The sequence below is a fragment of the Natator depressus genome, chromosome 8 (genome assembly GCF_965152275.1).
Source record: "Natator depressus isolate rNatDep1 chromosome 8, rNatDep2.hap1, whole genome shotgun sequence".
NCBI lineage: Eukaryota > Metazoa > Chordata > Testudines > Cheloniidae > Natator > Natator depressus.
Genome location: NC_134241.1, coordinates 10015601 through 10043551, shown reverse-complemented (window position 1 = coordinate 10043551; position 27951 = coordinate 10015601). Strand labels below are relative to the sequence as shown.

The 27951-nt window shown below is 42.2% G+C and overlaps 1 protein-coding gene across 2 annotated transcripts in view; it reads left to right on the top strand.

Moving 5' to 3' along the window:
• The window catches only part of SPOCK1 (SPARC (osteonectin), cwcv and kazal like domains proteoglycan 1), a 455324-nt gene that overhangs the window by 309970 nt on the left and 117403 nt on the right, over positions 1-27951 (top strand). For both annotated transcript variants that reach the window (XM_074960402.1, XM_074960403.1), the window contains exon 5: positions 2091-2223. In XM_074960402.1, coding sequence (XP_074816503.1) covers positions 2091-2223 — 133 coding nt within the window. The remainder of the gene's footprint in view (positions 1-2090; positions 2224-27951) is intronic.

The following is a 27951-nucleotide window of genomic DNA, read 5'->3' as shown; positions in this document are numbered from 1 at the left end:
ATGGTTATTTTTCTTCGTGTTTGCAATGAAGTCAATGTCCTTCGCTAGTAAATGTTTTGATGCCTGAAAGAGAAGAACTTATCTGTATGGTGAACATGGCCTGTGGTTAATGAAAAAAAAAAGCATGTTGTTAGCTTACTACTGTATGCTAATGATGATAGCACCATAACAATGTGTTTCAATAGATTTAATATAATGCCTGAAAATACTGGTCAGGCTTGGAAATACACAGTCTTATGGTGGTATGGGCTCTTCAAGGATAGTGGGAGATTATGAGGGGGATTCTAGAGAGCCTTCTCCAAACAAACATTTTTAATGATGAAAGAAGAATACTTGAGTTGCTGCGGATTCATTTGTTGTGTTGTAATGAATGGAGTGGAGTGACATGCTGGATTTTCATAACGTGAGTCCGAAGTTTCACACCTGATTTTGCATCCACACTAGTAAGCCGACTTTTGAATGCACTTTTACCACATACACACACGTTACACATGCACTCCCACATGACTGAATAGCCATCTGTCTAGCCACATGCACAGGGAATGCCATTTTGGGGGGATTCCCACATGTGGTAGGTAGCATGCAAAGATAGGTATAGAACTGGGTGTCTGGTTTCTAAAAATCAGGTCCTGAAAGTGAATTAGAAAAACATCTAATATTGTTAAGAGCTAAATTCAAGCTACACACCAAGATGGAGTCCTGTCTCTGTTTTACAAAGAATGCCACTCCAACGGAATACTGAGCGACATCCCTTACAGCCAATCAAATACAAGACAGAACCATTATGCTATTCTGATTGGCAGACATGCCCAGAGGCCAGGACCCTGACTTTCAGCACTGCTGAAAAATGGTTATTTCTTTTTTTGGGTGCCACATACACTCCACACTACTTACTGGTAATGTAAATTATTACAATACTCAAGACAGTTCATTATAATAGGAAAGTGAAGCTATTGATCTGCATTTTTAGCAATCAACTGCATTTATTGGGTGTTCATCTTATCTTTTTGAGATCGATGTTAAAATCCAAAGATTTCATACACATTTTTGAAATGCTGTAACTGAGTCTCCCACAGTTTTGGGAAAGGTACTTATATAGAAAGTTTATAAATTTATATAAAGAAAAGGAAGGATGACAGTGGTACAATCTCTCGAGATTGTTCTAAATTCTTTAGGAATGTTCTTGATCCAAAAATAATATACATTGGAAAGTTGATGTGAAGGGAAGATGGAAGCTGATGTCACTACATGTACAGAGCAAAAATTGGTTGCATGATCTTAATTGCATGTCCATACTTTTAAATCTTTAATGTAAACTGCAGCATTTCTTTAGGGATTTTTGCCTATAAGTTGTTGTTAAACACTTTGATCCTGAACTCCATCTTAACAATTGTATTTAAGAAGTTTCTCATTGTTTATAATTTTCTGGAAGCTGGAACACTTAAAATCAACTCTGCCACTGACTGACTTAATATATGACTTTGTGTAAGTTGTTTAACTTCTCTAGGGCGGATTTTGGAAACCTGTCATCCGTTTCATGAACACAAAGTTTGCAGGCAGAATTTGTCATTTAGATGTGCATTTACCTGATTTGCAAGTGCAATCCGGTACATAGATGTCTAAAAAACTGTCAGTTATGTAAGCAATTACTTGTTGGCACAAATATAGGGACCCAAATAAGGCAGGGGCTGAAAATCGGGTCTTCTGTGCCACCACTTCTCCAAATACAAGATGGAGAGGATGATGATCGTATTTTCCTGCCACGTAGGAATGTTGCAAGGATTAGCTATATTACATTTGTAAATAAGGTTTTTTTCAAGTTATAAAGTAAAATATAGCAGCTAAGTTCATTAATGTAACAGTAAAGTATATTAATTATAGATTGGAAGAGAGCTATGTATTGTAGAGGCATTGTAGAGAGTATGTTATAATTTTCCAAATTATGAGGGTATAGCTAGGAGCTACATTTAATTTTCAGGGTTTTTTAAATGAATACAGTAAATAAACAGGATTTGAATGACTAAGAGAAGTTCTCATGCTCTTGTTTTTCACACTCATATCCCAAGACTGATATTATTTTTGTTTTGCAGCCTTTGGCAAAAGAAAGGAAATCTGGCCCCGAAACATTGGATTGGACCAGCCAATTTAGTCAAGTGCAAGCCATGTCCAGTGATGCATGCCAGCCCTGTCTGTGGCTCTGATGGACATACTTACACTTCCAAGGTAAATTCACTTTACAGTCAGAAACTCGGTCTGCAAGGGCCGCCCAGGTTGTAATGTGGAGAAGTTCTATTTGTAGCAAGCAAATCGTATTAAAACAGTTTGTAGAAACCGGTGCTAAGGCCACGTATTTTTGTATATTAAAAATGCTGATGATTTTATAATTATGATATTTGGGGAAACACCAATGTGTAATTGAAAATCCCCATTTCTGGAACCTCTGAGTTAATATTGCCTTATATTTGCTCTTTCCCCGATGCACTAGATCATTTCATTCATCGTATGGTTAGATAACAAAACCCTAGTTCTCACTGCCAGCTTTGTCCTCAGACGAGCAATGGCACTCTGAGATGGATTTCCTGTTGCGTGGATAACATATTACAGTTCACTTAAGTCATAGTTTTAACATTCTTGTGTTCCATAAATAGCATACATTATAGCTGAGAAAAAAGTACTCCCAGAACCCAGCAGGTATAAATTGGCCCAGTGTTATACTGACAATATGATTGCCTTAGGGCTTGTTTCAATAAAAGAAACCAGCTCCACAACCATGTTTAATTCAGCAGTCCAAATCGCATGCTGTTGGTATTAAGCCTTCCTTGTTTGTACAATGCAGTGCTCTATATTTATATATCAAGCTCCTGGCATGGGGAATTACGTCTTGGGAATGTCTCTAATGTCTTTAGGGATAGATTCTTCTCTACTAACAGCCAGAATATGGCTTGACAGCCAGTAAAACTACCTTTAAAAGTTTCAAGATGGCCCAAAAGATGTAGGAAAATAAAATGCTCAGTAGCAGAAAGTTCTGGAACATATCAGAGGAGAGCAAGGCAGCATAGTTTGGGTCAGTAACACTAATTCTTGTATTCTCGCTGCCTCTGCAGGTAAAATACTCCATCCTTAAATATAGATAGATACAGACATTCGCGTATGGCTGTGGCTCATCCATTTAAACTCCTGTTTTACTTGAGCAAAAGGATCCCCATAGCCAACAGAAAATAATAGCAGAAGCTTTCCTTTCTGTCTTGACCCGCATCCATGTACTAGTAAAGAATGAATGCTATGAACTGTCTACTAAACATGTCACTTTTAATATCTATTATCCTCCTTAAGTTTGTGCATCATGAATGACAACCAAGACAGTATTTTCTCATCATCAGTGTTTGGCCTTGGGCAAACCTTGAGCTGGTTTGAAATTGCAGTCAAATGACTGAAATACATTTCTACTGCTGCCTGCCCTGTCCTAGTTACTAGTCTTTTCCTCCAAATAACTGTACATGACTCCCTGATTTCTCCTTTCCCCTCCATCCCAGCTCTCTGCCTCCCAAAACAGGTTTTCATGTTACTTTGATGTTTATCTTTCCCTCCTCCTCTCCTCTTAGCCTTTTGGAACATGATCAGATAGAACAAATTGCTAAGTCGGTAGTAAGTGGTTTCCTTTGTATATTCAGTCACACTATTTCACTCGCTCAGCATACCTCTGTCACTCAGCCTGAGGCCTGGATCTCTTAGCTGATTCCCCTCTGATTTTTTTTTATTGTTAACGCCCAATACTTTTTGATCCAAAACCACTGATGTTATAAATTCATTAAAATGTTGCAACTAAGCTGTGAACCTAAGGGCTGTAATGAAGGTATCAAATGACTCCAACTGTTGAATGTTCTTCTCTGGAAGACCTACCTCTCACTAGTCTCCTTCTGTTATGAGCAATATGCATCAGACTCATGAATAAGCAACCCTGGCTCATGTTGATCTATTATCTATTTCTGTATATATTGCTCAAGTCCCTGGAGTGGTAAGATTCGCAGCTACGTTTTTTGGTCAGACTTTTCAAATGCACCAACTACTGTGCAGTGTAGCGTGAATCTCTGCTTAAAAGTTTTCCAGTTATTGTCAATATTACCTACCATTTGCTGGGGAACTGTGGGGTTTGATTGCTTCATTGTAGTGTAGCACAGAAGTCTTATCTTTTTCTCATGTTGCACATTTGTAGTTGCTTTTCTTTAGCTCTCCTTTGAATTGAAGCCTCTCCTGGCACCATGTAATGATCAGTAATCCCTGAACAGCCATGTCAGCCCCAGCAGCCAAATGCTTCCATGCTTGACCTTTATTAAACAAGTAACAGATCCGTCGTAGTAGCAATTTTCTGCAATAGCTCTTTGCAGTATGTTGTAAGAATATATAGCTGTAATGCCTCTTGCAATACAGTGCATATCGTTACAGTAGCCAGCGGAGCACTGTGGCTCCTGCCTTCACTACAAGTGTCCCCATAAAAGCTCTGCTCAGTTTCCTTTTTAGCAAGAGCTACCTTTTGGCAAGTTTACTTTAGATCTGGTTGAAAATCGGAATTTCCATCCTGTGGGAAATTCTGATATTTTGACATCTGTTTTCATCTTGAATCAGGAAAGAAAAGGTGAAATATTGAAATGTTTCTTGGAACAGAAAGAGGTGAAAAAAATGGATTCAGAAATGTTGAAACAGTTCAACATTAATCTTTGTGCCCCATAGCTGCTACCATTCCTCATGGGAGATGTAGTTCTGATGCCTCATGTTCTCTGGTCTGTGTAATGCAGAAGGTCAGACTAGATTATCATTGTGGTCTCTGCTGGCTTTAAAATCTAGAGAAAGACTGGGAGCCATTTCAGTTCTAGAGAAAACCCCTGGGTGATCCCTCCTTTCGTATCGTAGTGACAGAACCTCTCTCTAAAGCACAATGGATCTTGGAATTATGGCTCGATTTTTCAAAAGCACTGAGCACGGTCAACTCTCTTATTACCTTTAATAGAATGGGTGGGTGCTCAGTACCTATGAAAATTAGGCCATTAATTAAGAGCAATGCCTGCTGTCAGCCACTAGGACCATCAGTGTGTTAGATGGATGTTTTCTTTAGTGTTCCCACACATTAGTTTGAAGGGTCTGAACTGCAGAATCCTGTTTCACAGGGTAGGCTCTGTCTTAGGGTTTTATACTGTTGCCCATCGCTGTAGTATCTGAGCATCTTCCATGTAAAATCACTAGCAATAGTGAAGTCCTTAATGGACTTCATGGAGTCTCTGGCACATCTCCCTTTATAGGGTCTGAACTCTCTGTTTGGAGTAGGGTGTTTGGTTTTGATTTTTTTTTTAAATATTAATGTACTTTGGGGTTTTTTCTCTTTGTTTTGTTTCAATCAGGGTTTAGGATTTTCTTATTGGGTGGGAAAGAGAATGTGAGTACCATTTTTATGGCAGAAAGGCCTTTTCAAAGAGGAAAGTTTTGCAGCATTTCCTAAAGACTCACCTAATCTCCCCTGGAAGTTTGTTGAATAGCTGGAATACGTTCCCATTAGTTTTCCCAGATTCCTTATATTTTTTTCTTTTTGGATGCCTAATAGAGAAGTTGTACTTATTTTTTTCTGGCTTTCTAAAGTATCCTGTTCTTAGGGTACTTACTTTAAGGAGCATAAATTAAATAAGCATGAGTGAAGCCATTTCAATTTTTAATTTCTTTTAGTTACTCATAGTTTCGAGATTATCCTGCACTCAATCCACAGAGATTGAATGATTTCATTTTGAAATCAGTTGGCTATAGGCCTCTTTACCTCCCACTTTCTCTGTGTAGCAACTATGGCAAGTTAAAAGGTTTTAGTGATACTCCATAGGGAGCCCCGCTATGGCATCTGCTTCTTAAGTAGCCACTGTTGCCACATAAATTCTGCTGTTGAGGCTAGAATGCAGGAGCTAATTTATGGCATGGTCTTTCTAATGGCATGACTTCTGTGGCAAAATGCCATTCAAATATCAGACTTTTTAGGCCCTTGATATCTTGAGGTTAGCAATTGCAGAACGTCACCAGAGAGAGAAGAATTTCACAGCATAGGAAGACAAGTGTTTTCTGTGAGTAGCAACTGGCAGGTCTTAGCATCTGCCATCACACAGAAACTTCTGTAGAATCATATAGCTCCACTCAAATCAGCTCCCACGTTTGCTTTCTTAAATAGCTCTTACATATTAGCAAATTGTACATTAGGGCTCAACTCTAAGGAAAAAATTAAAGTTGACAAGCCTAATGCATAATAATTTTACTGTAATGCACTTGTCGCATGTCAGAATCAGGTGCTTTTATAGGTTTGGCCTTTATTTCAGCTCTTCGCCATTACAGATTATTTTATTTTCAGCATAATCTTAATAGTTACAAATGACTGCTACAAAACTAAAGGTCAAGTTTAAATGTTCTAACAAATAAAATATTTATTGTAAGTAACAGGTTTTTTTTTTAATGTCTCTGATAAATTAAGAAGAGGGTTGGAGCTACTTTCCTAGAACTCCCCAGGGGGCTTCAGGGCAGTATTTTCTCTCCTTTCTCCAATAACCCTGCTGACCAGGTAGTTTCTAAAACCACAGTGCTCTTCTTTGGTTCTTTCCTTTCCAGTGCAATATTATTGGTGACTATTACTATAGGTAGTGTGGATAATCGAGCATGGACCGTGCAAATACCCCTTCATCTAAGGTGGACATGTAACATTTTGTTCTGTATTTGTGCATATGCATGCATCTAATGGGCACACATGCGGTCTGCCCCTTCACAAACTAGTTTGCATAAGTACAATGTCATGTAGGAGGAGATATGGCAAATGAGAAAGTTCGCTATCAAGTTCAAATCTAAAAGACAGAGGGCAGCACCTACTTTGGGGACAAAGTCATTTAAAATGAATATGTACATCGGTCATCTATTCTGATAACCATGCATAAAGTGCAGTTTAGATAAGTTATATAGTTGGCCTATATTGGTCACTATTGGAATCTGTCCTGGTTGAGTTTGTCACGGTCTTCCCCTTCAGAATACAGTGGATTCTCTAGGACAGGACACAGTTTTTGTGCATAGGTCTATGTATCCAGTGTGGCTTGAGACAGCTGCATCAAAGCACTTCACCACGGAATGAGGTTATCAATAAACACTCTGTTCAGTGATGTTTGCACGGGGGCTTGTAGGTACCTTGACTCTGAACCGGTGTCAGTCGGGGTGGGGGGAGGGAAATGAATTAAAAGGCAATGATTTTCAAGAAAAGCTGCAGTATCCCCTTCTATATTTGCAGGAGGAGTAGGAGTGATGTCACCAATTTGCTCTTCCCCAGTTAGAGCATGACTGCTCAGAAAATAATATCCTGACATTAATTTTCCATCCAACAATTGCTCAGGCATGAACCTCCTTTTATAGAGAATTTCATGAAGTTTATGCACAGCTATGATGGCATACCTTCAAGGTTTGGGATCAGTGCCTAAGGCAGAAATAGGACAACAGTAATTGGTTTGATGGATAGTGACTTAGACTTAAGCATTTCAGAGAGGTCATAGGGAGACAGAGTTGGTGGATTTCAGACTAACAGCCGTGTTAGTCTGTATTCGCAAAAAGAAAAGGAGTACTTGTGGCACCTTAGAGACTAACCAATTTATTTGAGCACAAGCTTTCGTGAGCTACAGCTCACTTGAAAGCTTATGCTCAAATAAATTGGTTAGTCTCTAGAGTTGGTGGAGTTGTCCTTATTTTGTAAAAGTGTCAAGAAGCTTTGGGGCACTCACTTCCAATACATTAATTTAAAAATGTGTTGTTGTTTTTTTTAATGTATGCTATTATTAAATGTTGTTAGTCATTCTTGAAAGGGTAGTAAAATCTTCCATTCTTATAAACTGGATGACAAAATAATTTAAAGCATTATCACCATATTATTTTGTATTACATGATAATACTTAGAAGGTTGCTAGCCCTTTACACTCTTCAAAGGGCTGTACCAATAGCTGCTAATTCATATAGGAATCAAACTGTTCAACCACAATTGAAAAGAAAATATTTTACTTAAGTTAATGACGGTACTGGTGATTCGTGGAATTGACTGTCCATATCCACAATGATCATGAGGGATAGTTGCAAAGAGCTGATCCAAGGAAACACAATTAGAAGTTTTATTGGGCCTACAAAACCCAGGGACCAGGCTGAATATTCTTGAGCACCATCTTCTGGCACTTTATATTGTTAAGCATTTACATATATACCAACATCTCTCATTACATGAATAGCTAATGTTAACCGAAACTGAGGCTACTGTGGACAATGAGGGTAAAAGGAAATTCCTGGCTCTCCACAGCATTGCACTGGAGAGCCAAGAGTCTCCATGAAAAGAGTGGAAAAATCACTAAGGCTAGTTCAACACCAGCTGGGACAGACTTTCTCAAGAGCTTGGCACGTGGGTTGCTGAGCTCTTTTGAAAATGTGATCATGTCGCAACGGGAGCTGCTGCATGCGTGGCACTTTCACAAATCTGCACCTCATTTAGGTTCTGAAATAGGAGCTCAGTTGTTTTGAAAATCTGTCCCTGGTTGAGGGTGTTGAGCCTTCGCAAATATTTTCCTGAGCTCTTTTGAAAATTTGCTCCTAAGGTTGGCCAAGGCAGTGGTGGCTCATACTGTGTCTACCCACAACCACTGCTGAGGTCCAGGAAGGTAGACTTAGCTCTATTCAGAAAATGAACTTGGAAGTGTTGTTTCCAGTGCATCTAGTAATTCTTTGGTGCACCCAGATGCCTCAGTGTTTGGGCTGCCACATGTTATGCCCTCCCCTCTTTTGTGTTTGCATTCTGCACAGTATCAAACTATGCATTCTGAGGTGTCTTGGGTCACACCCTATTATGTGTTAGGTGCCAGAAGGTTAAATTCAAACAAAAGAGGCAGCAGGGCCCAGTACCTACCTCCACCTGAATCCCCCCACACATGCTTGCAGTGCTAGGGCTTGTTTTTTGGAATAACAGAATCTTATCACAATATCAGCTTCCCCTCATCCTTTCAACTCATTGTAAAAAAGAAAGCCATAGACCAGAAAGATAACATTCAGTAAAGACAGAATGCAGCTCTTGCTGGGCTTGCAGAGGCTTTATAATATGCAGTATTTCTCTCTCACGATAAAGTTTTCTTTTATAAAGAGAAGCTGCTGTTTTCTGCGTCGAGACTTCTCCAAGGTCCATTTTATACTCTGACAGTTCTTGGCACTTTTGCAGCATCTTCGATTCAGGGTTCTAAATGCTCTTTGCAAATACTAATGAATTAAGCTGGTGAGGTACCTAAGCCCTATCAAGAGTGTTATGTAATTTGTTAACACTTTTGTCAGCAACACATTAAAAATATAACTGCATAGCTGTCAGTTTTACAGGAAGTTTAATTAAGCTAGTTAATAAAGCAATTACCTGAACATGACAATGACTGTACTTAACTAATCAGAAAATGAAAATAAGGGTGATCTTCAATTACAAAATACACACCTCAATGACTAACAGTCCCTTAAAAGATTGAAAGGTACATTGGTATAATTATTATGCTTGTAATTAGGTACATTGTTGTTTTGCAAATTTTAATTAAACCGTTGCAAACTAATTAAGCCCATGATCATGTCTCTTTTGTTTGAAAATGGAAAAGTCACCTACTGTTGTCATAGCACCAGGTAAATAATTTGATATTAGGGGAAGCAAGAGGCAAATAAGGTTGCTTCCAGGAATCATGAAAATAGAGAAAATAAAACACCAACCAAGATTGGCTAAAATAACCAAACTTTATGTTCTTTCAGAATGTTTTTTTTTTTAAATGCTCTCCCTGCAGGCAATCTCAGAAACACAATTAGTAAATATCTGCAGAGACTTCAGATGCCAGACCTTTAGCACAATGTGCCTTAGAATTTCATAACCCACCTAGCTGCAGGGTATCATGGAGACTGTTGGGACCAGTAGCTAATTGTCCTTTAGCACAGCGTTCTCCCACACTGGTGTTTCTTAGCCAGCAAATGGGCATTGCTGGGTGACACCGCTGGTTGTCTGACACTGAACACAACTAGAGAGGAGCGAATAACTGATTTTTTTCAGTTCACTTGCAGTCGCGAAAAAATAAACAGTTGGGCCGAAACAGATACTGGCATTTTTTGGGATTTTCAGCAAATCAAAAAAGCCAATACCGTTTTCATTTGGGGGGCAAATGAAACATTTTGTTCAACCTAAAATGCAGTGTTTGGTTTCCAGGCATTTTTTTAACCTTTTTGTTTTTTAATAAAAGCAAAGGAAATGATGGTGCAGGGCAGTGGTTCTCAAACTTTTGTGCTGGTGACCCCTTTCACATAGCAAGCCTCTGAGTGTGACACCCCCCCCCCCCAATCAATTAAAATGCTTTTTTATATATTAACACCATTATCAATGCTGGAGGCAAAGCGGGCTTTGGGGTGGAGGCTGGCAGCTCGCGTCCTCGCCATGTAATAACCTTGCAGCCCCCTCAGGTGTCCCGACCCCCAGTTTGAGAACCCTTGGGTGGAGTCATGAAACCAGAGGAGGAAGTACTTCTCTTGTACTCAGTGGTTTCGCACTCACCAAGGAAGGGAGAGATCTGGGTTGAACTTGCTGCTCCAGAATGGAGATTTGACCCTGGGTCTCCCACATTCCAGCTGAGTGGCTTACTCACTGTACGGGCTGGGGGCACCAGCAGCTCTTCATCCTCCAATTGTTTTGTGAATGGCACCTGACTCCCCTTCTGAATCTAGCCTGAAAATGTTTTTGGCGAATTCCTGTCAGTTTTGGTCGACCCAAAACTGCATGTTTCAATAAGTAAACACTTTGTTGGAAAAATTTCACCCAGCTCTAAACACAGTGCCTCTGAAACACCAGCACCATGGCAAAAGCTAGGGCTAGGGCCTCAGCTGGACAGAGAGTTGGATGGAGTTCTCTATCAATGAATAATTTAAAAAAAAATAAAGCACAGAGATTAGTATGGGGACAGGAAAAGAAAGTTAGTGAGAGTGAAGTGTTGGTGGGAAAGAATCAAAGCAAACTGAGGAAGAGGAGATAAAAGGAAGCCCAGTCTCTCAGTTTCCCATGCTTTGTTTGGGGATAAAAGAGAATTTGTTGGTGGGAAATAGTTCAGCCCTCTGTCTTTCTTGTGCAGTTCTTGTTTTTTTTAATGTAGGTACGTGTTCTGTTCTCCTTAGTTCTCAATCTTGTCTTTGAAAGACGAAGCATCACCAAATCATCAGGCCTCAGGAGACCTGAGTTCCATTCCTGGCTCTGCTATATGCCTGCTGGGTGACCTTGGGCAAGTCACGTCCCCTTGCTGTGCCTCAGTTTCCCCATCTCTAAAACAGTGATAATGACATTGACCTCCTTTGCAAAGGTGTTTGAGATCTATTGAGGAACAGTGCTATGTAAGAGCTAGGTGTTAATATCCATCTTTTTTTATTGCACTCATCCAGATAGTATTTAAGGCAGCACAGACTTGCACATGGAAGTCTATAGTGGACTTAATACAGTCCTCTGGTCCTCACGCTGAGCTGTTTGAAGAATATTTGATGGAACAGTTATAAAAAGAAAAAGAAGCAGCTTCATTGAAATCAAAATGTGTTGCTTTTGAGGGGAAAAAGTCTAAAGGAATCATTTTGACTTTCTTCTTTCATTTCAGTGAGGTTGAAACATTAAATTTCTATAAGGTAAAATATTTTGTTTTGGCTTTGTTTCAATTAGTTTCTTTTTTAACTTCTCTATTATATTAAAATATTAAATATACTATTTGTAACATACATAGCTATAATATATTAAACTTAATGTTTTAATGTAATATAAACATCTAAGCAAAATGAATCGAAAGGATAAGGTTGAAACAGAATGTTTACCTTGCAGAAACATTTTTATCTTAGCAAAGCAATTTGCTGTTATCAGAACAAGTTTCAATAGGCTCAGATTGAAATTTTTCAGAGTTTTAATTTTGTGGGGAATTTTGAAAATTTGGCTTTTCGTTCTGAGTTGGAATCCCCAAAAATTAGAAATGTCAGAATTATCAACAAAATGAAAACTCCGAAAAATTTTCATTTGAGATTATTGAAGCCTGTTTTGATATCAACAAGTTACTTTGTTTAGATAAAAGCATGTTTTGATAAAGTAGACATTTCATTTCAACTTTAACCTTTTGATTCATTCATTTAGACTTTTACATTATATTAAAATACTCCCCCTAGCCAGACTCCTGGTAGCTCTGCTTGGAGGATACAGAAAGTCATAGAAAGAGGAGGGTTCTCTCCCCCCCCCCCCGCCCCCGCCTTTTCAGTTATGCTGGAAAATCTATATCAAAAAGCAGGGTCTTGCAATGTGTCATAAAATGGGTCACACTTTTGACAAAATCCTCCTACTCTAAGGTAGACAAAATCCCTATTGACTGACCGTGGGAATTTTGTCTGAGTAAGGAAAGGACTGCAGGGCTAGATCTGATATTTCCTGACTTCTAACCCAGGGAGAGCTTTACGCACCTTTTCTGCTGCATTATTTGAGCTCAGTGCAGGCCTGATCCTACCCCCACTTACTTTAAGTGGGACTTTTTCTACTAACTTCAGCAGGTTTTGGTTTGTGCTCCTAATGACCCAGCAAGGCGCTATTCAGAAGTTGGCAGGCCAGCTTCAGTCCTGGAGTTAATGAGGCATCCTCCCCATTTAGCTGACTGGGAGCAGCATTCCCTTATTTCAGCAATTAATTTGAGTTACGAGTTTCAGTAGTTTCTCTGTAGTAGTTTCACTTTGGCCCCATTTAAATCAATGGTAAAACTCCAGTTGACTTCAGTGGGAGCAGAGTTAAACCAATGCTGACTGCTTTTAGAAACCCCAGCTCTGGCCTACTGTTTCTCTCTCTATAGGTGAAGCCACATGGTCTAGAGGAATGAGCAGAGAACTGGGAATTCTCATCCTGCAAAGCATTGGGTAGCTTTAGTCAAGGAATGGATTTCCAAAGGCAGAGATTGCACTTAAGCGCCATTTGTGCCTTTGAAAATATATCCCTTGAGCAACCTGAATGTCCTTGCGGGTGAAGTGGATCAGGAACTCCCTGCCTGTCAAGGTGTGGAGAGATTGAGAGGATGAAGTAGACAATGTCTGCACAGCATCATGCTCAGGTTGAAGCACTCTATAGAAGTGCTAAATAATATTGGATTTACTTGCCCCTAGTTTGTATTTGCTGTTGGGGGAAGGGGGTGATTTTGTTCCTAAACCTCCTTGGCATTTATTGGACCAGGTTGCTTTAGTAGTTCTGCAAGGCATGCGTTAGTTACATTTTGTTGGGCATCCAGAGTCCTTTGGACACGAGGTGCCATATAAATTAAAAAGCAAGTTGCTGTTGTTACTCAAGATTGGAGACCTCCTACATTCAAGCCTGTTAAAACAAAGGGAAAAGTCACGCTGTGAGAACTAAGGCTATGTCTACACTGTAAGACGGGCATAGCTACAGGTGGGCCTGGGTGGGCCACAGTTCACCCACTTAGAATCCAGGCCCACCCCTAGCTCCAGCTCGGCTCGGACGGCCACACTAGCTCCACCCAGACCAGGAGGATGCCACACGCCCGATGCACACACCCCCAGCCCGACTGGATGGGGAGGGACTAGGGTGACCAGGTGTCCGGTTTTTGACCGGAACACCCAGTTGAAAAGGGACCCTGGCGGCTCCAGTCAGCACCACTGACTGAGCCATTAAAAGTCTGGTTGGCGGTGCTGTGCTAAGGCAGGCTAGTCCCTACTTGTCCTGGCACTGCGCTGCACCCTGGAAGCGTCCAGCAGGTCTGGCTCCTAGGCGGGCGGGCCGGCCGTGGGGTTCCGTGCGCTGCCCCTGCCCCGAGCACCGGCTCCACGCTCCCATGGGCCAGGAACAGCGGCCAATGGGAGCTGCGGGGGCGGTGCCTGCAGGCGAGAGCAGCATGCAGAGCTGCCTGGCCCTGCCACCTAGGAGCGGATTTGCTGGCTGCCTCCGGGGTGCAGTGCGGAGTCAGGACAGGCAGGAAGCCTGCCTTAGCCCCACTGTGCCGCTGACCAGGAGCCCATGCACCAACCCCCTACCCCAACCCTGAGCCACCCTCAAACCCGGAGCCCCCTCCTACACACCAAACCCCTCAGCCTGCACCTCCAGACAAAGCCCTCACCCCCTCCTGCACCCCAACCCCCTGCCCCAGCCCAGTGAAAGTGAGTGAGGGTGGGAGAGAGTGAGCCTCCAAGGGTGGGGGAATGTAGTGAGTAAGGGGCAGGGCGTCGGGGCAGGGGCAGGGCCTCGGGGAAGGGCGGGGCTAGGGTATGCAGTTTCGTGTGATTAGAAAGTTGGCAACCCTAGGAGGGACAGCAGCAGCGGGAGGTGAATTTTTCACACCCCTGAGCAACGTAGCTAAGTCAACCTAAGTTTTAGGTGTAGACGAGGCCTAAGTCATGCCGCCCTTCCTCTGATCTTATCTTTTTGTTCCTGGCTACACCTGATGTGCTAGCAAACAGTAGGCCTTTTTGTCTTTCAGCAGAGCGTCTGGCCAACTGTTTGTTTATGATCAAAGACAATGCCATGTAAATAATTCAGAGAAAGACAGTTTGGAAAAATGTTGACTCAGACTGTAATAAAATATATATGTTACATTTTACACCATAAACAAATGTTACCATCACTGTGGTTTGCAGTATCTTCATTCATACAAGCAAATAAATCCTGCAAATTACACAGCATTGGCTCCTGGCTGTTTTTCATTTCTGGTTTAATCAGTTTGTGCAGAGATCAGGGTGTAGCCTGTGTTAAAAGGGCCAGATTCTAATCTTGCACCAGAGAAAATTTAGAGCAGTTCGATTTATACCGGTATGGCTGAGAGCAGATTTTGACTCTCAGCCTGTTGAAATGAAGCCAAAGTCCATTTAAGAAAAATTCTTCAATGAAATTGGAGGCTGAAAATCAATGTAAATAAAGATGCTCCAGGCCAAATCCTGGAGTCCCCATTCAGTGTTGAGTCATACTGAAGGCTACATGTACGGGATATTGAGGTGTTGATAGGAATCAAGAGAACATCACATTCCCAAGAACCCACAGCACAACCTTCCAGTCAGTCATCTCCCAGGGATATGTTCACACATGCATTTGGAATCCTGGTGTAACCCCTTGGGGTTTAGAGAGCATGGCCCCTTTAATTCTTTTTCCTGGCGGGGGGCTGGAGGGGGAGAGAGAGGAGGAAAACTTGAGGTGAGGTCTGGAGCTGGAGAGAGGGGAAAGATGGGCTGCAGCAAGCAGGCCCTCGCAAAGTAAAGCAGCAGAGAACCTGCCTAAAGCCTGGGAAGGACTGGGCAGCCGATCGGGGACACCCCAGGACAGGAGCCAGAAGAAGCACTGTGCCAGGGAGAAATCGCCCGAGAAGGACAGGCCGGAGCTGGACCCAGTATCACCGCTGCCCAGAGCTGCATGGGGCTGTGAGTACTGGGGCTTGTAACTCTGCACTGGATACAAGGAGGGAGGCTGCTAACTAGTTAAGTGGGAAGGTTGTTGCTCTGTGTGGCTTTGCAGAGAACGGCAGAAGAGGGCACCGGAGGGGTTTGTTGGGGAAAGTTCACTGGCGCCAAAGGCGACCAGGAGCACCCAAGACTCAGCACTGGACTGGAACTTTGCTCAGGACTCCTGAACTCTGTGTGCAGACACATTGCTCAGTGTCTGCCCTTTCAGACTGTGCTACCACTGGGCCTGTGGGGCCTTGGTTTGGATGCAACCCTGTTTTACTGCTCCCTCTATGCTTCCCCTTGTTGTTTTTCTCCTCTCAGCCCTCTGTAAATAAATATCTCCCTTTGTTATATCCATTGTACTTTTCCGGTGGGTGGGTGTGTTCACTCTGGGGGGCTTGGAACAGGTGCCCCCGGGGTGGAAGGGATTTTTCCTGCTGCATTCCTGCACATACCTTCTCTTGGCCAGAGCAGACTCCATCTTGGCCACAAGGGCGCTAAAGTTACACTAGAATTATAAAATAGGCTTCTAGTTGTGCCAGTGTACCCAAACAAGTCGCTTTCTGTCTCCTGTGCCCATCTCACAAAGCCAAGGTGGAAATGAAGCCATCCTAGACAATCAGATCTGAGTCTCCTCAGGCTGGTGCTAAGCTCTGTGGAATTGTGAAGTAGATGAGGCCATGGGAATGAATGACTTTTTAATCATGCATACAGTGTCAACATATGCAACAATTTCCTGAGCCTTCCTTTTGTTTGGGGGGGATGGGGAGGTTCATTTTTCTGCTATTTACTGGAGTTGGAATAGCTTTTGTGCACTTTATCACCTGCATTGATTTGTCCATTACCTGAAAAAAACAATTAAAATATCCAATTCCCTCCCACCTTGACTGTAATGTGAGTTTGAGTAACCACCAGAAATTGCCATCCTGTAGGCACCTGTAAGTTGTGTGTATTCTTCTGCCTGGCCCAATACCGTGCCCATAAATATACAGGTGGTGTTCAGATTTTTCAGCTAGCCTCATATATATTATATGAAGAGAGAGAGAAAGAGCTGTAGTTTAGAAGATCTATTAGTTTTTCTTCTGCCAGAGAGCTGTCGTCTTGATGATGTGTGTTAATGTCCAGCATTGTCTGACATCTCTGTGTCCTTACAAAAAAAAAAAAAAGTTGCAAAGTTAGAGCAATTTTTTTCAAAGAAAAACAAACTCTTTTCGAGCCAGGACATCTGCTCAGCCTACCCAGGAGGCTTGTGCAATCAATCAGCACACAGGAAGGCAGTGATGTTTTTTACTGGGCAATTCCTATTCTTTCATGTTGCAAGACTTGACAGTGCTATTAATTCATCAGAAGTTACTGTGGAGCAGAGGGTGATGGTCCGTCTGCAAATACACTTGCTGACATTGCTTTACTGTTTGCGGGGAAAGAGAAGCTTCAATTCGTAATACAAACCTTGTTAACTTCTTGTTCTGAAAATGCACGTTTGCTGCATGCTGTTGGTCTGCATGAAACTCTTAAGAGAAACCAGAACCCTTTTGGATTCTTCCAGCATGGGTCCTGCTTTCACACTCAGCCTCCTTATCATGGACCTGGACAAATTGTCCTTACTGTGTTTTGCTCAGGTTACTCCCCACTGTTGGAAAGGTGGCAGACGTGGGTATTCGGCCTCCAGCTTTGTTCACGTCCTGCACAAGAAAAGAGAGGAGTAGAGTCAAGTGCATTTTGGGGGGTGGGCAGAGCTCCACTTGGTCTGATTTTCCACTAGTGTAGGTCCCTGCTACTCCACCTTCTGCTGGGGCCAAATGGCTAAGGATTAATGACCTTATCTTCGTACAGGGCATTGCACAAGGGAGATCTGATCGTCACTGGGACCCTTGGGTGCCGCCACAATACAAATAATAATTACAAAGTAAGGACTTTGGGATTCAAGCTACTGTTTCTAAAATGCTTTCTGCAAATACTAGTGTAATATCTGGGCTGAATGGGGCATCACCTCTTGGAACCTGGGTTTTTTAATCAGATTCCTACTTGAGTTGGGAGGGAAGAGGAGTTCAGGGCCTAAAAAAGCAAAAATGAGAGTGGAGAGGTCAAAGTGCAAACGGGGAGGGGACAGTGGTGCTCAGAAGGGATGCGTGTGTGCGCACTTGTACAGTACCTGCAAATGCAGTTTAAACCCACACATGAATCCTGGCTGTTATGTTTCCTGCACAACCTGATAACTACGTGAACAAGCAGAATCATTACTGATCTCTAATCAATGGGCATGTCAGAAGAGGAAGAAAGTAGTCACAATAATCTATTTGTCAATTAAATCATTTGTGGATTGTCACTAGACAAAATGGATGTGTCTCATACAGCTTACATAATAGGAATAATCATATGCAGAAATTTTTTCAAAAGTAAGTCCAATGGATTGACAATAGGAAACTGTCCAGGTATCCTTCATATCAATTTTTAATCAACGCTGGTTTAATTGCCTGGTGGGAGGGTTGAAACTAAAAGTTGAAACTTCCTGTTGAAGTTTGTTTTCCTCCATGACCTGTGCATTCTTCTTTGATAGACAACTGCTTATGAGTTCTGGTAACAACTAAGACATTTGTTTGGAAATAATATGCATGTAAGGAGTTGCAAACAGATACAAGTGGAGAAGTTGCAGTGGGGAAGGTCTAGGAAACACTGTTTCACTAGAAGGGTGGTGAAACACTGGAATGGGTTACCTCGGGAGGTGGTGAAATCTCCATCTTTAGGGGTTTCTAAGGCCCAGCTTGACAAAGCCCTGGCTGGGATGATTTAGTTGGTGTTGGTCCTGCTTTGAGCAGGGGATTGGACTAGATGTCCTCATGAGGTCTCTTCCAACCCTAATATTCTGTTATTCTAAGTGAGGTCAAATTTGAAAATTTCCTTTTAAAATAGTAAAGTGTTTGTCAAAAGTTCCATCTTGAAGCTGTATGAAGTCACATGGACTATGTGATGACACCAGCCAGCCTAGTAGCGACCCAGAAATATTGATCTCCCTTTTAGATGTGTCCACATTGCAGCTGGGAAGTGTGATTCCCATCGCCAGTTGACAGACTTACACAATCTTAGTTCAGGGTAATGCACTAAAAATAGCAGTGTGGTTGTTGTGACACTGGCCGCGATTTGGGCTAGCTGGTCAAATCCAAGGCCACCCAACCCCCTGGGTCTGAGTTCAGCCAGCTAGTCTAAGCCACGGTCTGTGCTGTGATATCCACACTGCTATTTTTAGTGCACTAGCTCAAGCTGAGCTCGTGCAGGTCTGTCTACCGGAATGGGAATCATACCTCCCAAGTGCAATGTATACGTACCCTCTCTGACCCTGTCTATCAGATCGGTGTATTTTTAGTTTTTCCATTTGATCTTACGTTACTCAGTCAGAAACCATTTACAAATTGTTTCCAGACTGTTAGGAGCTTGGGTTTGCACAGCCAGGTTCCTTTGTCATTATCGTGTTTTGTCAGTTTCTAGACCTATATTTTTATTCCTGAACCTGTTGTTTTTTCCATAGTTGTGCTTATTCACCATTGCAAGGTTTTAGTTGTCAATGCAAGATCACAATGTTTGGGGGAAAAGAAAAATTTCTCCATATCATACTTCTTGAAGTAAATGGTGAATCATTAGGCGAACCGTTTTAGTATTCTGAGCATTGTGATACAGCATGGCCAGAGGGAAGCAGGAGAGTGTTAGAAGGGAGCCTTATTCCCTGTAGAGGGAAGAAAATTTGCTATAGATTAATTAAAGCACCTGAAGCCAATTAGAGCACCTGAAGCCAGTGACCGGATGGAAAAAACCCTGCTTCAGTCAGACAAGAGGAGGTGTTGAAGCAGAGTGGATTGGTGTTGGAGCAGAGAGCAGTTTGGAGGTGTTGAAGCAGAGGAGAGTTTGAAGAAGTGCTGCGGTGGGCTAAGAAGACCAAGACCCTAGGTAAAGGGGCACCTGGTTTGTGCAGAGGGAGGGCAGGAAACCCACAAGCTGAAGGGCAGGAGAGGGAAGTAGCCCAGGGGAAGGAACCGCTAGTTCAAGTGGTTTACCGCTATCCTTAGGGCCCCTGGGCTGGGACCCAGAGTAGAGGACGGTCCCTCCCTCTCCACTCCCCTCCTCAAGGACATTAGTGGGGCAGTTAATACCCCAGTTCAGGGGCAAGAAATGGTGCCCTGAACCCTCCCCAAGAAGAGAAAGCACGAGACCCATCATAGTAGTGCCAGCAATTTGCCACAGCATATACAAACGAAAACTCAAATCTTGCCTAGAAGATCCTGCAACATACCAATGCAAAAATAATATCCTCCAGATTTTCAATAAGGAAGCATTATCATTGAGTAACTAGAGAAGGAGGTGCAGTTTCGGAAGCCTAAATTCTATTCTCAACTCATCCAAGACACTTAAGCTACAACACAGTTTTTCCATCTCTTAAATGGGGCTAATAGTACTTCATAAAGTTATTGGCGATCTTTGGCTTCAAGGGTACAATTGAAGTGCAAGGCTTTATTATTATTGACTTGAGCTTGACCTGTGCCCTCACAGAATAACAATCTCCCTATAAGATGTATGCAACATTTTATTGATTACTTTTGGGTTGCACACATTTAAAAGGATTAGCTTAATGAATAGAATTAATTTTTCAAATGTAACTTGTTTACACAGAATATACTCATTGCATGATTCCCTTCGAACATACAGTTTTGCTAACTCTTTCTCCAGACCCTGTACTGAACTAGTCTATCAGTATGATAGCAAAAGAAGCATAGCATAGCTCCTTATAAGAACAAGTAAAGTGTGGTGGCCAGAATTAAAAAAAAAAGCTAATTTCTGGAAATTTTTATATATATATATATACACACACACACACACAGACACATTGAAAATGATATATATATACACACAGACACATTGAAAATGTTCTGATAGTGAACTTTTATAAAGCTGAAAAGGGCTAGCAAACCCCATGAAATTATTGCTCCCAAGGCTTTTTGTGATTTGCCGTGAAGATATTTTGAATATTTCTTAATATTTGCCTATTTGCCACATTTATTGAGCTTTTCCTCCCAAATTCTCAATTCGTCACGACACTGTAGTTCTCAAATTTTCAGACTTAAGGACCTGATTAAATATCCTCACTGCTCAGAGGTGCTGAACATTCACTGCTTTCATTGTCTTCCATCGGAGCTGTCGGATGCTCCGTATTTCTGGAAAGTAGGCCATGGGTTCTGAAAAAGCAGCACTATCCAGGATTGAATTCAGTGAATATTCAGCACATGCTTAAGTGCTGTCCTCCAACAAGGATGGATTAAAACACATGGTTAAGCATTGTCCTGAACTGGAACCTAAGCCACGATTCAGCAAAGCACTTAATGTGCTAACATTAAGTGCATGGTTAAACGCTGTTGCTGTACTGTTGTGTCTCAATATGGATTTAGGTGCCTACATTTAGGCACCTCGGTTTGAAAATGTTGGTCTAACATCAGCATTTTACAAAGCAAGTGAACATCTTAGATTATTCAGATAGGTAATATCCAGATTTTCCGTGACTGAGTGTTTGAAAACCCATCACTATTACAAAATATGATTTGAAAATAGGCAGTTGCTTGAAAACTTCATCTCTGATGACCTCTTTGGGTCTGTTTGCCCAAAGGCAGTAAAGAACTTTAGACACGGTAGGAGGGAAAATAAAATTATGGGCAATCTTTTCAAATGCATGGAATAAGTGAGCTCTGAATGACAGCAGACAATGTGCTTCTTAATAACCTTCTGCATTAACATTACGGCTGGTGCACAGGGAGAAGGAAGAAGCAGCAGCGAGTAGACTGTGCCTTGCATACTTTGAATTAGCATGTCAGTAATGATGGATGGAGCAAACAATAAAATTTGACCTGTCACACAATGATTATGAGCCTGTGAGCCTTAAGGCATTTGTAATTGGCTTCACCCAGCAATGTTAACAAAGGTGGATTGGAAAATGAGATTATTTCAATGATACAGACTGCTTTACATTTTTAGTATGCAAAAGGAAAGACTCAAAACTCAGAGAGACTGAAGCCATAAGGTTCATTCTTTGTAAGCTATCTCTGGTCCCTTTGTAACACAGGAGGCAAAGGAATAGTTTTTAAATAGCTGGTTTATACCACGTAGAATACATGTGTTATTTAAAATGATACTGTGGGGTATAGTTTTGAAACACTGTGTGGGGAAGTGCAGTGCACGTATAGTTTACATTAACCAATAATGGGATCTGTGTGTGTATTTACTATACATGATGTATCATGCTCAAGTGTGCTCCTACAGTATACTTGGACTATAAAATGCATCTTGAGATTGATATTACTCAGTGAGTTGTCAAAATGTGGCAAGAAGCCCGTGGTGGAGAGAAAACACATGTCTCTTATTTTAAATACTGGTGTGATATATGTGCACAATAAACAAAGTTGGCTTGAATTAGTACTAGGCAATTTGTTTATATGTAACGAAATACATTTAATCATTTTTTATTTTAAAAAAGTAAAATACGGAGTCACATTATTTTGCATAATCAGTGAGGAGATAATAGAGAAGGTGTTACAGGGAGGAGGAAGTAACAGCATGAGAGGAAGGTAATCAGATAGGAAGTTCAATCATTTTATTTTAGTATCTACCTATCATGGGTACTGATAAGGCCCCCATCACCGTATTGCCTGAGCATCTGACCATCTTTAATGTGTATATATATCCTCATGTATATATCCTTACAACAGTCCTGTAAGGTAGGGAAGTGCTATTAGCCCCTTTTTATTGATGGGGAACTAGTGCACAGGGGGGCTAAGTGACTTACCCAGCATCACTCAAGAAAGTCTGTGTGGTGAAGCTGAGAATGGGACTGAGGTCTCCAAAGTCCCAGGCTAGTGCCCTCACCATCAAACCATCCACTCAAGTGAAATTGATCTTTCCAAGGTCACCAATGGCCTAGTCTATTCCTAGCCTAGTCTCTCTGAGAACTCAGGCTTTCTCTGAGGAGGTGCATTGAGTTGGGGTTGTCTTACTGTCACTTCCCCCACAGCCTCCTTTGTGAGTGGCAGTGACCTTACTGATCTCCTTAATCCTGGAATGCTAATTTGAATTAAGAACATTAGAATGCCCATACTGGGTCAGATCAATGGTCCATCTAGCCCAGTATCCTGTCTTTGACTATGGCTGATGCCAGATGCTTCAGAGGGAGTGAACAGAACAGGGCAGTTTATCAAGTAATCTATCCCTTGTTGTTCAGTCCCAGCTTCTAGCAGGCAGAGGTTTAAGGACACACAGAGCATAGAGTTACCTCCCTGACCCCCTTGGCTAATAGCTATTGATGGACCTATCCATCATGAACTTATTTAGTTCTTTTTTGAACCCAGTTAGTTATACTTGTGGCCTTCACAATATTCTGTGGTGTTGGGTGTAGTTTAACGTCTGTTGTGTGGTAAGCCTAGATTGTTATGTCAGGGACACTATAAACAGAAAATGAATGATAAAAGTTGCTTATTGCATCCACTGTCATTTGTGCTCAAGGACTGATTTAGGAGACAAGGCATTTTTCAAAAAGAATTAACTAGATAGACTAAAGGGAGCAATTTCTGCAATCATAGAAAAATTTGACAAATTAGTATCAGTGGTTAATGATTTGGACCAGCAAGCATGTGTGGGTGAAAACCTTCTACAGCAATCAAGGAAAAATTAGCAGATCTAAATATTGACTAATGGTCTCATTAAAGTACATAAGTGTTGGGTGAAGAACCAACCCAGATGGGCTCACAATCTTGTGCAGGGTTGGAAGGATCCAACCTTTAGAATAATGGGCCCGGAAGGTGATGGAGGAATAGTAGCAGAAATTGGGACTTACCTTGGATACTTTTGGGGCAGATCCTCAGCCAGTGTAAATTGTCATAGGTCTATTTGAAGTCGGCTTAAGATCTGCCCCATGGATTTTCTCAAACAGAAAGCAATCCAAATGTCATGAAAGTATCATGACTTTCATGATAGACGTGGCAAATGATCATCTTGAAGCATATTCAGGGCCTCAAGTTTTCAGTTTTCAGGTAAGGCCATAGCATCAACTACAGTGTTTCCCTTTGCCACATATTTGTGCTCCAAAGACTTGGCTTTCCTTTTTAAAAAAAAGTTATGTATCTAGCCCATGTGGCTGCAGAGAGAACCTTGAAAATATGAACTGCAGGCATCCTGTGTTTTCTGCCAGGGTTTGCAGAGTCTCTAAAATGATAACTCTGAGGGACATGGACTGCCCCAGTGGTCTTTGCAGGGTGTTGACTCTTACACCTAAAAGCTGTTGCTGCTGCAACATGGCGTGGCCGCGGGCTACAAGCCATACCAAGCGTGAAACTGGCATGCACAGATGCTTGCTTTTCACCTCCCTGCTGTTTGGGAAAAATCTCAGCCGTTCTGGGAGGACTTTGGCAGCCGGCGCACACTTCCACCTCCCAGCCGAGGTTGGGGCTGCTCATGTTCCAAGCGGCAGCAGCACTGCCTCACAAAAGTCTGCCGCAGGGATCCAGCTTGGTGGGCAGGCACCAAGCTGGAGAAAGGAAGAAAGGGAAGAAAAAGTCTGACTCAATCACAGTAATTTGTGAGGGACTCAGCAGCCGGTTTGGGGCAAAGGAATACAGCAATAACCTTTTGCTGACTGCATTCTGTGCAGATCCTGTGAAAATTGCTACTTTACCTCTGACATGGCCATGAATTTTCTAAAAAAAAATCTGTGATTTTTCTCAGGTCCGTAAGGATAATATACAGGTCCAAATGATAGCAGCTGAGGAGATGATACAAAGGAGTTTCTGAAGAAAATTGACAAGGTGCAGCTGTAATTGGCAATTACCCTGCTTTAATTTGGTTTAACTTTGTTCTGAAGGACAAAATAGTTAATCTTTTGGCTCTGGATAGATGGAGGGTAAAACCCCCAGTCTCCAGAGCTAGCTTTGTCTCTGACTCACCTCTAGTTCTGATGGCACAAAGGGAATGTGGACCAGTGAAGTAGGCACCAGCCTGGGAGTCAAGGGATCTGGGTTCCATTTCTGCTTTGCCATTTACTTTTTTTTTGTGACCTTGGGTGAATTAATTACCTTCTCTTAGCTTCATTTCCCCTTTATCTGTAAAATAAGGAAAAGAGCAGCCGTTTTCATGTGTGACTATCCAGAAGTTGGCTGACCCTCTTTATCAGATACAGATCTGACCATGCCAGTGAAGACATTCATGAGAACAAAGTTCTTAGAAAGCTCCAACTGGCACAAAACGCAGCAGTTCATTGCTTCTCAAAACACATCACCATGGCTGTCCACATCACCATGAGGGATAGCACATCACAAACACATCACCATGGCTGAGGGATAGCTCAGTGGTTTGAGCACTGGCCTGCTAAACCCAGGGTTGTGAGTTCAATCCTTGAGGGGGCCATTTAGGGATCTGGGGCAAAAATTGGGGATTGGTCCTGCTTTGAGCAGGGGGTTGGAGTAGATGACCTCCTGAGGTCCCTTCCAACCCTGATATTCTATGATTCAAAGGCTTCCCAATTCAATAAAGAGTCCAGTTCAAGACATCTGTGCTGATATTCAAAGCGCTCCTGGGATTAGCGATGGCTACTGTAGAGCGCTCTCTTCTCCTTATATTACCACAAATTCCCATGACTGTTGCATTCTGCTGGAACCCTCTGACCAACAGCGGGAGACTTGAGTGGAGTAAAAATAACCTGTCACAGGAGCTGGACTTAAACTGTGGACCTCACCACCAGAAGAGATAAGAATGACAATTAACCTCACCACACTCAGAATTCAATGCAAGTAATGTCTCCTCCACTTAACTATTCTCCATAAGTTCTTCCCACACAACAGATAGACTAATACAACTATTTCTCTATGACCTGAGAGGGAGAGAGGAGATGTTTTTAATGCCGAGTCTGTCCTCCATGACGTATGATTGCCGTATAAAGATCTACATAGATAAATTGATACAGTAGTAGAATTCCTGAATCCATTGATGAGTTTTGTTTGTGAAAATAACACTGCACATAAAACAAAACGTGATACCTCAGCTTCCCCCCTGCACAACATTTTCATCGGTGGTGATTTTAGGAGTGGGTGCTCCGTTATTTAAAATACATTGATCTTCTCACAGTTACAGTGAAGTCTCCAAATGACACATACGCTTTTTATCCATGAAATGTACGAGCTATGTGTATGAACAAATATATATGAGGAAGTACTAGAATTGTTCAAAACTCATAAGTAAATAATGGCTTTATGCATACAAGATCCCTACAGCCTGCTAAAATATAATCTGAGTAAAAGTTAAGTCCTTGCTGAAGAAACATTTCATATACTTCCCCTGGAAGAGAACCAAGTAATATATTTTGTTAGAGTTGTAAGACCAGGGGATATTTTCTTCTTGATGAAAGTATCTGTCTCCCATTGTTGTTATGTGCATAGGCTGAGAGAAGAATCTAGAGAAGGTCATTTTGGGTCTAGCTGGTTGAATTCACTTTCTCTTATGTGAGGTGCTGATGAAAAGGCAAAAAAATAAAGGCAAAAGGGAAGTTTCCAAGTTCAAATTTCAATACCGCTGGTTGTGAGATCTCAGTATGAATGTCTGCAGATTGATAGTGCAGTCATCTCAGAGGAATTTCAATGACCCGTGTTATCAGATCAAAAAGACTTTTCAGAAAATAACTGAGTTGGGGGGGACGTGCTGAATTCTTTTTTTAAATAAAAGTTTCTTTAGGTAGTGTAGATACTGTAAAGCGCAGGAGAGACTTCGGAATCTTCATCACTTCAGGAAACTGAATGGCAAGATATTCTTTCAAATCCCGGCTTAGACATAGCATTATCTTCATTTGCATTTCATATTTTGAAGTTTAAGAAAATATTGCTAGAAAGACAGAACTACAGAAGAAGGATGGGGCTTTTGAGAATGCCTTCAGCCAAACTCGGGCTGCCAAGCCGGGTACGGGTATTGCATCCTGCGCTAATCTGGGTTCCATCTAAACCCGCACAGAGTTCACGCTCTGCAGGACCTCCACAAATGAAAGTCATGCTCTAGAGTAGTGCAAGGGCACATGCTATGCACCATACAGTGCAGATTTCCCTCACCTGACTGCAGTATTTAACGTGCACAGGGTTACAATTAGTCACAGATCTGGGAAATAACATTTCTAAAAAGAGAGCTGGCTCACAAAGGAGTGCACATTTTTAGTATCACCTGGGAGAAAATGCTGTCTGATTGGCTGCTTTCCCCACCTGCCTGCCTCCTGGCATAGGTCTCTCCTCTTCCCCTCAGGAGCCAACACCATTCTCACATGAGGAGAGAGAGCAGAAAGAGTCTAGTAGCTCAGGGTAGCTCGGCTCTGTCCTCCCCCACACGGGGAGCAATGGGGACGGATAGGGCACCTCCTCTGTACCTCTTCCTGCCTGCAAGGCCCAGCCTAGGAAGGGGGAGTGAGGCCCTCACAGCACCTCTTCAGGCCTGGGAGAGGAGGGTGAAGAACCCCAAGAGCTGCAGGTGGAGAAGAGGTGAATCTGGGGGAGGACAGAATTGATGTGGGGCTGGGGTGTGGGCAGAGCAGATGTGGGGACTGAATTGATGGGGAGACTGAGCGGACAGGATTGATTGGGGGTTGAGGGGCAGACTCAACTGCTGGGCAGAGGAACAGGCTGATGTAGGGGTGATGACAGACCCGCCACTTTTATCAGACCACCATAAGCACTGCGTGACTGTGCGACTCATGCAAATGACTTCCTCCCCCAGCAGGAGTAATGTGCTTTTGGACTCTCCCTGAGGGGGAGCATCAGAATATTTTGCCCTGTTTTCGTCTGTCTGTCTGCTCATGTATCAAACAGGACCTGAAAGTGACCCATAGTCTTAATATCTCACTTTGAGCATAGCATTTCCTCTCCTATAGAACCTGAACCAAATTACAATATTTAATATTCTTCTGTTCGTTTATGCCTATTAAATATCCGGCACAGAAAGTGCCTTCCCTTTCATTGAATCTTCCCTTTTTAAATTTTTTACGTTTTTATTCCCCCCTTTCTGCTGGCAATTAGGGGCTAGCTGGAAGGATGGATTCACTTGATTAACTAGAGAGGAGGAATCTGGGTATCTGAGAGCCATTCAGCAACTACCTCTTCTTCCTACCCAAGACAGAACTAATTACTTCCACAGTGTGCCGACTCTCCACAGGCCTGGAACTGATGGAAGATAATGCCAATAACTAGTATTTGGCCTCCCCTGGACGTGCTGAGGCTGTTCTTTTTCTCCAGCCATTTGCAAGTTAAGGAAAGAGAACAGATTCAGAGCCCTAGAGCACTCACCTTAGGCAGCGGTTACAGCCCAAATCAAAAGCAGCGTCTTTTTGGACTCAATCCAATGTATGGAGTCCCATTGAGGTTAATGGGAATACTTTCATTCTTAAATTTAAGCACATGCTTCAGTACGTTG